Source organism: Gracilinanus agilis, chromosome 2 (assembly GCF_016433145.1).
Source record: "Gracilinanus agilis isolate LMUSP501 chromosome 2, AgileGrace, whole genome shotgun sequence".
Lineage (NCBI taxonomy): Eukaryota > Metazoa > Chordata > Mammalia > Didelphimorphia > Didelphidae > Gracilinanus > Gracilinanus agilis.
Genome location: NC_058131.1, coordinates 387,360,749 through 387,376,688, shown reverse-complemented (window position 1 = coordinate 387,376,688; position 15,940 = coordinate 387,360,749). Strand labels below are relative to the sequence as shown.

General features: G+C 37.9%; 1 protein-coding gene across 1 annotated transcript in view; it reads left to right on the top strand.

The window, feature by feature from the left end:
* Positions 1–15,940, top strand: part of GALNT10 (polypeptide N-acetylgalactosaminyltransferase 10) — a 171,665-nt gene that overhangs the window by 78,835 nt on the left and 76,890 nt on the right. The window contains exons 2-3 of the mRNA XM_044664481.1: positions 3,642–3,744; positions 5,406–5,544. Coding sequence (XP_044520416.1) covers positions 3,642–3,744; positions 5,406–5,544 — 242 coding nt within the window. The remainder of the gene's footprint in view (positions 1–3,641; positions 3,745–5,405; positions 5,545–15,940) is intronic.

Here is a 15,940-nt window from a genome sequence, read left to right as displayed (position 1 = left end):
TCTCTTAGCCAGTACCATATTGTTTTGATGACTGCTGCTTTATAGTATAGTTTAATATCTGGTACTGCTAGGCCTCCTTCCTTCACATTTTTTTTCATTATTTCCCTTGATATTCTTGATCTTTTGTTATTCCAAATGAAATTTGTTATAGTTTTTTCTAATTCAGTAAAGAAGTTTTTGGGTAGCTTGATAGGTATGGCGCTAAATAGGTAAATTAATTTGGGTAGAATTGTCATTTTTATTATGTTAGCTCGTCCTGCCCATGAGCAATCAATGGCTTTCCACCATATTGTTCTTTTTTAAAGTGAGTAATCTTAGAAAACCAAAACCCCAAAATAAAAACCCAGATAAATTAAAGTGAAAAATCTTATGCTTTGATCTGCATTCCAACTCCCAACAGTTCTTTCTCTGGAGGTGGAGAGCATTCTTTGTCGTAAGTCCCTCAGAATTGTCCTGGATCATTGTATTGATGTGAGTATCTAAGTCTATCACAGTTGATCATTTCACAGTATTGTTGTTACTGTGAATAGTCTCTTGATTCTGCTTTATTTCACTTTGCATCAGTTCAGGTAGGTCTTTCCAGAACTTTCTGAAATAATCCTGTTCATTATTTCTTACAGCACAATATATACCATCACCATCATGTACCACAACTTGTTCAGTCATTCCCCAATTGATGGTCATCCCTTCAATTTCCAGTTCTCTGCCACCACAAAAAGAGCTGTTACAAATATTTTTGTACAAACAGATCCTTCCCCCATTTTTTTTTTTATCTCTTAGAGCTAGAGACCTAGTACTGGTATTACTGGGTCAAAGGGTATGCATTGTTCTGCTAAATCAAATGAAACTTTTTGTAGTCAGTAAATTATAAACATAATAGAATCTTGTGATCTACATCTTTCTGTCAATTGTATAATGGTAAGCTATATTGTACCACAAAAACTGATTAAGAAAAACTTTGTTGAGACAACTCAGTGGATGGAGAGCCAGGTCTGGAGCCAAGAGGTCCTGGGTTCAAATTTGACCTCAGATACTTCCTAGCTATGTGACCCTGGGCAAGTCATTTAACCCCCATTGCCTAACCCTTACCACTCTTCTGACTTGGAATCAATACTCATATTGATTCTAAGATAGAAATTAAGGGTTTTAAAGAAAAAAAAAAAAAAGAAAGAAAGCCTTCTTATTCCCTGTGCCAAATAGGTGGCAAAATGGATAGAGCCCTGGCCCAGGAGTCAGGAAGACCTGAGTTCAAATCCATCCTCAGGAAATATCTGTATGACCCTGGGCAAGTCATTTAACCTCTCCATGCCTCAGTTCCCTCAACTATAAAATGGAGATAGTACACCTTTCTTCCAGGCTTGCTATCAAGATCAAATGAGATCATATTTGTAAACAATGCCTAACAAATGGTAGATATATTCTCATATACTTACCAAGGAAACCTTTGATCCACAGGTAGATTTATTCTGTGTGTGTGTGTGTGTGTGTGTGTGTATGTGTGTGTGTGTGTGTGTGTGTTTACGAAAGGAAGCTAATTGGTTGGAAGATTTTCTTCATTGCCTTAATTTATTTTTTCTCCTTCATGTAAATGCCATGAGCCTTCTTAACATGCTTAAAATAGTATCTGCTCAATTATTTCTCTCCTTTTCCTGTACTTGGTCTAACCCAGGTGCTTCCATCTCGTTGTTTTTTTAATGCCATTTCTTTTTCCTCAAGAAACACTTCTGGGATTATGATGCTAGAGGCAGCTAAATGGTTCAGTGGATAGAGCCTGAGGTCAGAAAGATCTGAATTCAAATCCATGTTCAAGATACTAGCTGTATGACCTTGGGCAAGTCACTTAATCTCTGTATTAACTTACTCATCTGAAAAATGGGGATAATAACATCTGTTGAAGGAATTTAAATTAATTTCTAACTATCTTATATAGGCTTAAATTCTGAATGATTATGGGATATACCAACTATGTTTTTCTCATGTTTGGGTTCATCTTTAAAATGCCTTTTTTTACTGAATTTTTAGTTAGAATATAACTGGAGTAAAGGGGATGGGGGACAGTGACTTTTTTTTTTAATTAGGCCTTGAAATCTAAGTAGAAATGTACTTGATGTGAGAAATCAGTTATTTTGAGAACTTTGAAGCCCTGAAAGTCCAAAGTAGAGCCAGAAGAGAAACAAAGATTGGCTGGCCCAAATGGAGGTGGAAGAAGGGGAAATGACATGGAGGTGTAATATTCCAGGGTAAGGAGTCACTGAGAGAAGTTCCAGAGTAAGATGGCAACCAAGAAGAGTAGCTGTTGTCAAAGTTCTCAAAGTCAGAAGTAGAACAATATTTGTACTACCTACCTCACAAGTTTATCATGAGAATCACATAAGAAAATATATGCGTAGTTCAGTTTGTTTTATCCATAATGCTTAGAGCTGGGCACATAATAAGTGTTAACAGTGAATGGAAAATTGGACTTGGGTTCAGTACACTTGGGCCACTTTTTTTTTTAATTTGAAAATTTTTACTTAATTTAGAATATTTTTCCATGGTTACATGATTCATGTTCTTTCCCTCCCCTCCTCCCACCCCCTTCCATAGCCAATGAGCAATTCCACTGGGTTTTATATGTTTCATTGATCAAGACCTATTTCCATATTCTTAATATTTGCATTAGGCTGATTGCTTAGAGTCTATATCCCCAACCATGTGATCAAGCAGTTGTTTTTCTTCTGTGTTTCTACTCCCACAGTCCACAGTTCTTCCTCTGAATGTGGATAGTGTTCTTTCTCATAAGTCCCTCAGAATTGTCCTGGGTCATTGCATTGTTACTAGTAGAGAAGTCTATTACATTCGATTGTGTCTCAGTGTATCTGTCTCTGTGTATAAGGTTCTCCTGGTTCTGCTTCTTTCACTCTGCATCAATTTTAGGCCACTTATTTTAACCCTGATGACCCTCAGTTTCCTCATTTCTAAAAGGTGACAACAAACAGTAGTTTGTTGTGACAAAAGTGCTTTGTAAACCTTGGAGTTCCATGACAGTGAGAAGAATTGCTGTCATCATCCTCATTTTGCAGCTCAGAGAAATTAATTGATTTATCCTATGTCGTGCAATTAAAGAGTATCAGAGACAAAACATGAATCCAGGTCTTTTGACTCCAACTTCAGTGTTCTTTTCTACTCTCCCATATTGTCCTTCACAAATAACTATGGTACTAGGAGAGAGTATAGTAAGAGTAAAGGAGTGAAGCAGTATGAATGTGATGTCAAACTTACATTAGCATTTGAAAGGCAAGTAGGCATAGTAAAAAGGATGCTCATTGTTGATCTAGAATACCTGGATTCAGATCTTGGTGCTAATATGAGTTTTGTGACTGGGAGCAAGTCCCTTCTCTCTGCTCTTCAGTTTCCTCCTTTGTAAAATTAAAGATAATAATTATTTCCTTATCCTAATTCACAAGGTGGTTTGCGTGGAAAGTGCTTTGTAAAATGTAAAAGAATACAAAAAATGTATGTGTCATAAATACACATTGAAATTCATTGATGAAAACCTGACAAACATTCCCTGAACAGAAGAGTTTCACTTTAGAAGTTGTATTGGTAGGCTCTCTTCACTCCATTTACTTCTTCCCGACTTTGGTGGCATTTTCTTTTAGGGTCAACAAAGAAAACAAAGGAAAGACACCTATTTTGAAGATGGCCAGAGGAGAAAAGACTGGCATGATATAGAAGCAATCTGGAAGGACGCTAAGAGAGTAGGTATGAACAACTATGTTTTCATTTTTCCTAGCAAAGTAAGACATTCTATATTCAATTTACTCTCAGGGTAGTAAGGAAAGAGATGAGCAGCTACATCATCCCAAAGGGAAAACAGTTACAAAACTGAAACAGAGAGCTCCCACAGTCCTGCTCATGCAAAATGATCTCTCTGTTTTTGACTCTAAAGGAGCTTTAAAAGCATTGACACATAAAGTGGTTTTGCCATATGTGATATATACCACATTGAGACTTCTGATTGGTTGATAAAATCCCTCATTGATGCAGTTTAAGGGGGTATTCTCTAACGGTATATTATTGGTATATTCTCTAATAGTATACACTCAGTATATTTTCTCATGATATATATGCTCTTTCTTCATATATTCTCTTGTGGTACACTCTTTCTTGGTATATCTTGTTGTGTATTCTTTCTTAGTTTATTCTCTTGTGGCATACTCTTGGTATATTCTCTTGGGAGCAACTTAAATGCAATATGGGTGTAATGGAAAGTTCCTAGGCTTGGAGTCAGTAAGCCAGGGTCCAATCCCACTTGGCCACTTCCTACATCTGAGCTGCAGTGTCCTCTTATGTAGGATGGCGACAATTGAACAATAGCTGATGTTTACCAGTGAGCCAGTAATTCTTATAGCCTTAAATATAGCATTGATTCCCAGTCCATCAACAACTTTTACCAGCCCATCATGCAGAGGAGCTACCCCTTCTGGAGATGTGACTTTGACCTGTTGATTCCCTCTGTAATCAGAACCCTTGGTATGGTCAAATGATTCCACTTCAGAAGTAAATGCAGTCTTATCAATAGAAATTTTCTTGCTGTCCACATCCAGAGAAAGAACTGTGGAAACAGAAATGCATTAGAAAAATATGTGATCGATCACGTAATGTGATAGGGATATGATTGGGGCTTTGATGTTAAAGGATCACTCTACTGCAGATATGAATAACACAGAAATAAGTTTTGAACAACAATATATGTGTAACTCAATGGAACTGATTGTTGGATTTGGGAGGGAGGAGGTAAGGCGTAGAGGGGGGAATCATGAATCATGTAACCTAACCATGGGAAAATATTCTAAATTTTAAAAGGGGGAAAATTTTTTCTTTGCCAATCTACCCTAGGCCTTTACAGTCTGAGACTGGCCTCAGAAACTTACCCTGTGCATTACCTCCTCCCATATATAAAAGTCCTTGAGAGCAGAAATTGTCTTACTTTTCTATTTGTATCTCCAGGGCTTAGCACAGTGCCTTGCACATAGTAAGTTGTTAATCATTATTTTGCTTTTTCTCATTCATTCACAAACCAGTGACATGTGTACTAGTACTGTAAAGTTTACAAGGTGCTTTAAATGCATGTCATTGCCACAAGAGCTCTCTGAGGCAGCTACTTTGGCAGTATCAGATCAGTACACATGAGGAAAACACCACCTTGTTCTCATACAGCAAGCAAGAGTCTAAGGTGGAATTCTAACCTAGGTCTCCTGGCTATAGAGCCCAGCTCTTTTTGATCCCATTTTGCTATCCCTTCTACATCATAAATATATTTTGAAGAAAGCTATTTGTGCATTATAAATTGCTATAGCAATTAGAGTTGCTATTGTTGTTACTTTTATGATTTAAAAAAATTTTTTGCACTTTGTCCCTAGGAAATGGAGAGCAAGGAAAGCCTTATCCCATAACAGATGCAGAACGGGTGGACCAGGCATACAGAGAAAATGGATTTAACATTTTTGTCAGTGATAAAATTGCTCTTAATCGGTCCTTACCTGATATTCGGCACCCAAAGTGAGTATACCTTCTTTGAAACTTTGATGAACATTTCTTAATCCCCATTCTTACTCTGATAACATCACTGCCTGTCAAATGAGTTCACATGATGTTCAGAACCTTTATGATCTGGCTCTACTCTCCCTTTCCAGCCTTTTCTCAGCATACTTCTCTTTACCTACTCTATACTCCAGCTACTCTGAATTATCTAGTAGTGCCTATCTATATCTTGCCTCCTCTTGTTCTTGTGCCTTTGCTCATGGCACCTTTCATGCCTAGAATGGACTCCATCTGCATCCCCATGGCCCAGGCAAGGACTGCTGAATTCCCTGTCTTGCTTCAAGACCTCTCTGGTGCTACCATCTTCTCTGATGCCTATTTCCCATCTTATCTGAAAGTGATAATATTTTGTCTGGATCTCAGTCTTTCCCTTATCATCAAATATTCTAGTTATTTGTCAATGTATCTTATCCTATCTTCCCATCCTCAGCATAATGCAAGCTTCTTTGAGAACAGGAACCATATCTTACTTCATCCTTATATCCTGGGTCTTGTTCATAGCAGCTTTTCTACACAATACATTATATCTTTTTTCAATATTAATAGGGTTGAAGCAAAGATTTCAAAGCCTTGTAGAGACTGTAGATTTAGATTTGGCCATTCAAATGATATAGTTTAAGCAATAAAAAAGAATATGAGTGGTATAGTAGAAAAAGCAGCGGATTTCCAGTGAGAAGATATAATTCAGAGTCCCAGATCTGTATTTATTAGCTACGTGACCTTGGGCAAGTCACTCAGTCTCTCTGGGCCTCTGTTTTCCTTATCTTTAAAATCCATCTGCTTCCCAGAATTCTTTGTGAAGAGGGTGCTTTTAAAACTAAATTTCTGTAGAAAGGTGAGCTGTTATTATTAATATCCTCCCAGCAGTTTTTAGCAGGTATCATCTCTGCTGCTCAGATAGTAGGCCCTGCCCAAAAGGGCAGTGCAGTCTGTGGTTCTTTTTCTCCCAACATCCCTAGAGTTCATTTGCTGATATTCCTGTGGGCAGGCACCAATATGGGACTCTCCTCCTGTTGTTGCAGGTTTCCTCCCTAATCTACCTTTCAGCAGCCATGTGGCTTAACTATTTATAACATGACTGAACTTAATGCTATAGTTATCTCTGAATGTCAGTCAGTTCACAATAGTCATTTAACATCCTTAGCCCCTTATAAATTCCATGGTCAGCTCCTTGATTTTTCCATGTCACAGTTTATTGACCCAAAAAAAGAAATTCATTTTATTTCATTTCAATACGACTTGTTACCTTTCTTCTAAATTAAATTTCACTTTTTTACTGGACGTCAGGAGACCTAGATTCTAGCCGCAGCTTGGACACTAAAGATTATTGTGCAAATCACTTACCCTTTCTGGTGCTCAGTTTTCCAAAGCTATATTTAAGTGTACGGGAGAGTTCTTAAAGTGGTATGGGAGATTTGTAGATAGAGATCGTTATGAAGAAAAAAGAGGAAAAGAAATAAGATGCACACAATATATAAAATAGCTCTTGAAATGGCATAAAACTAGAAACCAAGAGTACCCATTAACTGGAGAATGTTTGGAAAAACTATGATATATAAATGTAATAAAATGCTATTATGCCATAAGAAATGATGAAAGGGACAGTTTCAGAGAAACTTGAAAAGACTCATATGAACTAATGTGAAGTGAGCAAAAAGAGAACAATTTCAACAATAACAACATTATAAATAGCTTTGAAAGACTTAAGAACTGTGATCATTGTAATGACCAACCACAATTCTGCATGCTGCTTACCTCTTGACTATAAAATGAGACATATTTTTGGAGATAGCCATTTTAGGAATTTATTTTACTTGATTGCCCATTTTCGTTATGAGGATTTCAGGTTTTTTCCTTTTTTTGTAATTAGCTGGGGGTAGGTAGGGTTGGGAGGAAGAAAAAATGGATTTATATTAATTGAAAAAAAATTTTTCAAGATGGATTGCTGGTGGTAGTGAGAAGATCAGGGAATGATTTATAAAAGAAAAGGTGAATTTGAGTCTTAAATGAAGGAAAAGATTTCAAAGAGTACAAATGGGGAAGCAAACAGAAATCCATTGCAAGGATAGGAGGTAGCAGGTATAAAGAAAGGCATGTATGTGGAAGAAGACCTAACAACAATAGGGAACTGTGAGTCACCCATGATGGCTAATACATTGAAAGCTTAAAGACCAGTAAGAGATAGAGCCAGAAAGGTGGGAAGACATCAACTTATGGAAGGTCCTAAATAGCAGATTAAGGACTTTAGACTTTCATGGACAATGAGGTGTCACTGAAGGTTTCAGAGTAGGAAGAATAAAATAATCAGAGAGCACATTGGGAAGATTATGCTGGTAGCATTTGGAAGGCAGTCAGAACCACAAGTTATTTCTGAGTTCTTCCTGGACAGTTATGGCATGGTAGAATTTTGTCCTATGATTCAAACACTGTTTATAGGTGCTAGAGAGAACATGACCCCCAATCATTTGAACTGGCCCAAACTTAACTTATGATAGTTTTCCTTTCCAGGAAGCTCAGCTGTGCTATAACTAAGACATTCATCTGGTGACCCAGGGGCAGGTGGAGGGGGGTTATCAGAAGAGGACCAGCTCATCAATGAGGCTCTCTTCCAACATGGTGGGAAAGGGAAAAGGCAGGTTTTGTTAATGCCAGCTGGCCAGCTTCGCCATGCAGTGCAAAACCCAGATAGCTCCCAGAAGCTTTAAGTCATTAGGTCCAACCTGTTTCAATTCCATTTTCAGAGGAAGTTGTATTTACTGAGGCAGTTTCTGGGGAACAAGAGGCAGCTGTTAAAAACAAACAGCCCCCTCAATCTAGTATCTGACACATGGCTGCCAGAATTCAGTGTGTAACTGAGTAATGATGACAGTTTCACTAAAGACATTGTCTAAGCTAAAAGGAAATTGGACTTGTTCTTCTTATACCCTAATTTGCCCATGAGTTTCCACTGTCACCCTGAAATAAAACTTCCCACTGTGGGGAGGAGAAGCTCTTCAAAACATTTGTTGACTTTCTTCTAAAGAGCTTGGTTTCAGACTCAAATAGGTGACTTGGGTGATTCAAAAAGATGGACCTCAGCATAGAAAAAGAGGACTTTTGGGCCATGAGAACACTGCACATTTAAAAAAATATGTATATGGTTGTCTTTTGCTTTTACATCCCCTTCATTTTCAAGTAGATCCTTCTCTTCTTCACTCTCTTATCTAGCAAGCCATCTTTTCCAACAAAGATTTTTTTAAAGAGAAAAAAAAATGCAATTCAGCACCTTAATCAACAAGAATTTAAGTGAATCCTGTGTAGCAGGCTCCATCTAAGGTCTGATGATACAAAGATAGTCTTTCTAATGGAGGAAACAACATGTACTTGGATAAGTATATGCAAAATATATATAGAACTAATACAATAGAATTTGATCAAGAACTATACCATTAGCTGAATTTTGTAGTTTTGAGAGGCAGGTTAGGAGCAGGGGTCAGGAAAGGTTTCATGTAGAATGTGATACTTAAGCTGGGTCTTGAAGGAATAGTTGAAGAAAAAGAGGGATTATATTCCAGGCATGAGGAACAGCCAGTCCAAAGGTGTGGAGATGGGAGATGGAGTGTTATGTGTGTAGAACAGTGAGTAAGGCCAGTATGGCCAGATGGAATGTTATGAGAAGAATATAATCAGCCTGGCAGGGTAAGTGTGGAAAAGGGGCAAGGACATTGACAGGGAGAGGGCAAGGATGACACATAATCAGACTTGTACTTTAGGAAAATCAACAGAGTTTGGCTTTGTACACAATATTCCATACCTACAGGCTCTCACTTCGGCAAAGCAAGAAGATAAGTATATTTTCTCACCTCTTCAGGGGTTAAACTTTTTGCTCATTATAATCCCATAGTGGAGAGCACTGCAGTTTCTTCTTAAGATACTGACTGAAGGAAGGAAATGAGCCTTTATTTAAAGTACCTACTATGTGTTGGGCATTGTGCTAAGCACTTTGCAAAAATTACCTAAAGTTGATCCCAACAACCCTGGGAGATAGCTGCTTATATCATCCTCATTTTACAGTCTAGGAAACTGAAGCACAGTTAGTAATGGTCCACAGTGGAATTTAAACTTGTCTTCCTAACTCCAGGCCCAGCGCTCCACCACTGTGCCACCCAGCTGCCTTGTTATCAGAAATGAAGTACCAAGATGAAGTAGCAGAATGGTCAATGGTGGAGAAGAGAACACTGGCACTATCAGGGACCTTAAACCACTGAGTCTTTTCATCATAGAATTTAGAACTGAAAGGGGAAGAGAATTTAGGGATTATCTGGTCCAGTCCCTTCATTTTACAGATAAGAACATTAAGGCTGAAAGGTTTTAAAAAATCATACAAGAAAAAATATCAGTCTACCATATTAAAATCAAAGGGTATATTATCAGTACCACTTAAACTCTCCCTTTTCCACCTGGGTTCACCTCCTACTTCTTTACCCTCATTATAAACTGGTGGACTGCCTTATTAGACAGACTATTTTCTTCCTCTCGCTTTATCTACCTTACTGTAATTACTTCTTTCATCTTTATGTGATTCTGTGGAGTAGTGTGTGTGTGTGTATGTGTGTGTGCGCGTGTGTGTGTGTATAGCTTCCAAATTGACTAATTTTGAGGCTTACATATAGTAAAATAAATAATACTGTTAATCTCTACTAAAAATTGTTAATAAAATACTTTTCAAGTCCATTATCTCATTAGATCTGCAAAGTAGAGTTCTCAGATTTACATAGTAAGATAACATCTGGGTTACATAATTTTTAGTTTTTGTATTCCCAAGCAATTAGTATAGTTCCTTGTATATATTAAGATTCTTAATAAAGAATAACTGAATTCAACTGAAACCCAATTCTTGTTCCAAGTCCATTCACTATGCTTTAAGTCATTGATGGTAAACCTATGGCATAGATGCCAAAGACGGAATGCAGAGCTCTCTCCCTGTGGGCACATGACTGCCCTCCCCCACCCTTGCCAGAATTTGTTACTAGAAAGGCAGAGGAACTCAGGTGGAGCTGCTCCCTCTCCAGAGCACCTGATGACATTTTTTCACATCCCCTACCCCTCTGCCCAGCAGCCAATGGGAATACAGTGCAATGGGGTAAGAAAGACAGCTCATAGGCAGCAGAACTGGAGGAAAACAGAGTGCTTGGGCTAGGGCCACTGGCCCCTACACTCCCCCTCTCTACACTGCTGAGGACATTTCTCACTTTACCGCCCCTACACCCAGCAACCCAAAAAGAGTGCTTCCTCCTTCCCCTGTGTGGGGTAAGGGTGAGGGAGGGGCATGGCTCTTGATCTTGGGGGGGGGGGGGTGGAGAGGAGCCTGGCACTTCATCTCTAAAAGGTTCACCATCACTGCCTTAAGTTAGTATCCCTTTCCTAAAGAAGCTGACATAAAATAGTAACTAACATTAAATGGACATAACTGGTCAAGTACTAAAGCAACTACACATTTGTAATTGGAGGGAGTCAATGGTTTAAGTTCATTTTGGAACTCCCAAATGATCCAAATACTTTAACCTGTCAAAATCCTATTACCTGAGGACTTACTGAGTTTACAGCCCACAGAGAAACAAGAACTTGGTGGTTGACAGCCAATTATTAACATTGTGTGTGATTGTTTTTCTCTTTTGTTTTAACCCAGTTCCTTCTGACAGCTGAAAGAGAAGAGTGTAAGGGAAGATTTTGTTTGAAAAGCTATTATTACCATTGGTTTAGCATTACTCAGTTCTTTAACTCTGTTCTCTCCTATGTAGTTTTCTTGTATTATAACAGCATAAAAGGACTTTCCCTGATTTGAATGTATGTCCAGGATACATGAGTCTGGTATTTGCCAAATTAGTGACCATGTTTTTGTGCAACTGATAGTGAGGGAGAATGAATCCCAGAAAAATGAAAATTATTTGCCTAAAGACTCAGCAAGTTAATATCAGCCCTCAGAGTAGAACTCAGGTCTTCTGATCCCTAGTCTAATTTTCTTTCTACTGCAAACCATAAATCCTCATATAATCTCAGAGTCAAAAGGGATCATATTTCCCTAGCACTAAGACATTCAACAACAGGTTAAGATGAGAATATTTTCTTTCTCGGGCATTAAATCACAGACTATTTGAACTTCAAGGACATCCATGATTTGGTTTAACCTCCTCATCTTAACATTTGAGGAGACTGATGTTCACAGAGATAAAGTTAACTTGCTCAGTTATGCAACTAATTGATAAAAAGAATATCTGAACTTTTGTTTTTATACTATTTCATATGACTGTCTATCTGAGAAGGCAGGATCCCCTCCCAATTTCTCCTCTCTCCAATCCATGCTCCATATAACTTGAAGATTGCTATCCTAAAACTCAGGTCTAGACATGTCATCCCCCTGTTTAAATACCTATTGCCTCTTGGATAAAATACAGACCCATTTGGTTTGGTTTAGTTTTTTAATTTAATTTTTTTCAGTTAGCAAAAATTTGTTTTCTCTCTCCAAGGGTACCTCCTAAGGGTAGGAGGGAAAACCATTGTAACAAATATGCATAATCAAGCAAAACAAATTCTGCATTGGTCTTTTCCAAAAACCTTGTGTCTCATTCTGCACCCTGAGGCTATTACCCCTCTCTCAGGAGATGGGTAACATATTTCATTATGGGTCTTCTGAAATTGTGGTTAGTCATTCTGTAGATCATAATTTTTGTCTTTCTGTTTGTCTTATAATATTGTTGTTATTGTATGAATTGCTCTCCTGGTTCTTCTCACTTCACTTTGCTTAAGTTCTTAAAAACTTTCCCATATTTCTCTGAAACTGCCCCTTCATTTTTATGATGCAAAATTTCCCATTACATTCATATACCATGATTTGTTCAGCCATTACCCAATTGATAGTCTCCCCTTTAGTTTCACAATTCTTGCCACCACAAAAAAAAAAAGCCCCTATCAATATTTTTATATATCTGATTCCTTTTCTTCATCCTCTGATCTCTCTGTGTATAGATCTAGGAATGGTAGCCTTGGGTTAAAGGTTATACAGAGTTTACTAGCTTTGGGGGTGTAGTTCCAAATTGATTTCCATAGTGCTTCAACTATACAGCAACCTCTGTTTGGAATTTAAAACCCTTCACAGTTTGTCTTTAGCCTGTCATTACATACTGATTATCTATGACTACTACACACACATTTGACACTCTTTTTTCTCTTGTGTATTGTCCAATCTCCTGCCTCCACACCTTTGTGCAAACTGTTCCCATGTGCCTCTAAAGTTCTCCATCCTTGATTTTGCCCTTCAAAATACCTAGTATCTTTCAAAATTCAATTCAAATGCCACCTCTTTAAAATGGCATTTCCTGATACACTTACTTGTTATATATGTATTATACAGAGGCAGCATACCAGAGTTCATGGAGATCTGGCCTTGAAGTCAGGAAGACCTGAATTTTAGTTCTGCTTCTGACTTGCATAAGTTGTGTGACCTGGGCAAGTCACTTAATGTCAAAGTGCTCTAAGCCGGTGCCAACCTGCATTGGTAGAAGGAAGTTTCTTCTTTCTTATTCCCTTATTCATAGGAATAGAGGCCAGAACCAGCTTAACTAGAACCAATTGTTAAAGTTTCATTGTGACTATTTATACCTCATAAATTGGCAATTCTTAATGACCAGGGAATGGACTGATAGCTGAGTTATACATGTGTATTTACACATACATATGTATATATGTATGTGTGTATATAATATATTTTTAAATACACAGAAAGAGATGTATATTCATGAGATGGAAAAGAGGATAAGTTCAGGACCTTGTTCCATACTGTGCCCCTTGTCTGAATTTGAAGTCATCTTTAATTCTCCAGTTGAATTAAATAAGCAGTTTATTTAGTCTGCTGTTGCACTGTCTACTTCCCTTAACACATTATTTGATTTGTGTATCTGTTAGTGGACTGTGAAAGCCAGCTGTGTGTGGTAAGCACAGTAGCACTCTGCTGTGTAATTGCTATATTGGATTTTACTGTGTGGCCTTCAGGCAATTTATTTATTACAACTCTTCTTGCTTCAATAAAGCCTCCTCAGAAATTGGATAGAAAGCAAGATCTTTGAGGATGGCTAGTTGTCTAGAGTATTTCTTGGCTGAAAACCCAACCAAGTTAAAGGAGTAGACATTTTGTAAGAGTTGCTTTCATTTATTCACTAAGTCAGACTTAATGGAGCTGGAAAAGGGCCCAGGGAAGGGTAACTAAACTGATTCTAAAAATGCTTCTTACTCCAATCCTTTAATAGTTATATGTGGGCGGGTACTCCTTCCACCAGTGCAGACTCAGAGCTGTCCACACATTATCCTGGATGATATATATTTGTGTTCTTCCATGAATCCTTTTTAGAGAATCTGTCCAATGTGCTGAAAATTTTTCTCTAGTTCTTTCCAAATCTTGGCTAGACATTTATTGGATGGAGGTCACCCTAGATTCTCAAATCTTCAGTAGAACATAGTGGCAGGCTTTATTATGCTGAAAGAGGCTTCTGCTTTCCAAGTCCTCAGCCCTAGCCAGAAATGGACAGATGCATCCCAAGGAATCTAGACACTGGATGATAAATTATTTTACCTGGAAACAAAGAAAAATAAAAAATAGCCCTCAGTCCTATAGGAATTCTTCACTTTTTAGTGGAAGCCCACTTTTGCTTCTAGAATGATGGAGACAGAGTTGGAGGAAAAGTAGGCAAAAAGTCGTAGGAATCACTTGGCTTTTAGACTATTGATGTTATTTTAGTCTTTAATGTTGTAAATGGTAACCCCAAAACAGCCCTCCTAAATTGAGTTCATCATCACTTGAAAGAATTATACCTAACTATATGGGGAAAAGCAAATAGATGAAGGTCTATTGACCAGAACATGATATTAACTTGGATAGTCCATGGAGTTAACCAGTCTAGTACATATAGCATCAACAGACATTTTGAATGGATGATAATCAGGGCCCAGAACTGAAAAAGAAAAGTCAACTGGATTGCCTTTGGGGGATTGCATAATGCTCCTAGAGACTCCAAGCTTTTCCTCATCTAAAACATCAGTATTCTTCTGGGCTGCTCCAAGGCTGTATATCATTAAAAACTGCAGTCACTAAAAAATTAAGTTGCCTCAGGAACAGCTAGATGCCATAGTGGATAGAGTACCAGGCCTGGAGCCAGAAGGGCCTGCATTCAAATTCAAACTTCCTAACTGTGTGACCCTGGGCAATCACTTAACCCCAATTACCTGGCTCTTACAACATTCATCTGGATTAGAATCCATACTTAGTATCAATTCTAAGATAGAAGGTAAGTATTTAAAAAAAAAAAAAGATGAACTGTTGCCTCTTGCCCAAGGACACTCAGGATGCATGGTAAGAATAAGTAAACCACAACATTATCCACAAAGAAATGCAGTGGAGAAAGTGGCATATAGATTGTCATTGTCCCAGGCACATGTAAGGGAGAAGTGATGGACAGGTCTGTGTGCTCTACCACTTTCCAAGTTCTAGACAAATATTCTTGGCATATCACATGGGAAAAGGAACAGATGAGAGTACCACACTAATGGGCTTCCAGATGCATGAAAGTAGAATGGGGGCAATAATGTTTATCCCACCTACTTCACAAGGCACTAGTGGAAAAAAATACCCCATAAAACATTTAAGAACTATACACATGTGAGTTCATATTCCAGGTCAGACATTCTATGAGCATATGTCATTGAATTGCCTCATATGCCAACATTCAATTAAATGACTCCCTAACAATTGCTGATTTCATATGTTCTGAGATCCCTTCCAGATCTGACATTCTGTGTTTTATATTCCAAAATTCTAAATTCTAATGTTCTATTTTTAGTTTAGTTCCAGTAAAATGGTAATGCACTTGAGAACAGAAAATATTTATTTTTTGTCTTTTCTGTCCCCAGCAGTTAGCATAGAACCTGGCACATAGACATTCAATAAATATTTGTTGAACTGAAATTAAATAACCATTGTTTATTGAGGGTGTATCATTTGCCTGGCATTGAACCCATAGACTATGATGGAATTTTCCCAGAAGCAGCTCCAAATTCCACACTGAGGGATTAGCAAAGAACAATGCATTAGAGTGGACAGAGTTTTGGACTGGGAATCAGGAGAGCAAAGTACCCATTATAACAATTTATTTCTGGTTTCACAGAAAAAGGAGACAGAACATCCTTAAGGGACTCTCCCTAATTATAATTTATTGATAAAAAAAAGTAAAGGATATGTGTCCATCTGCTTTATATCCATGTGGGTCCCTACCTTGTGTTTCTATTCCGATATATGCAGGAGCACATGTGAACCAGCTTTACCAAG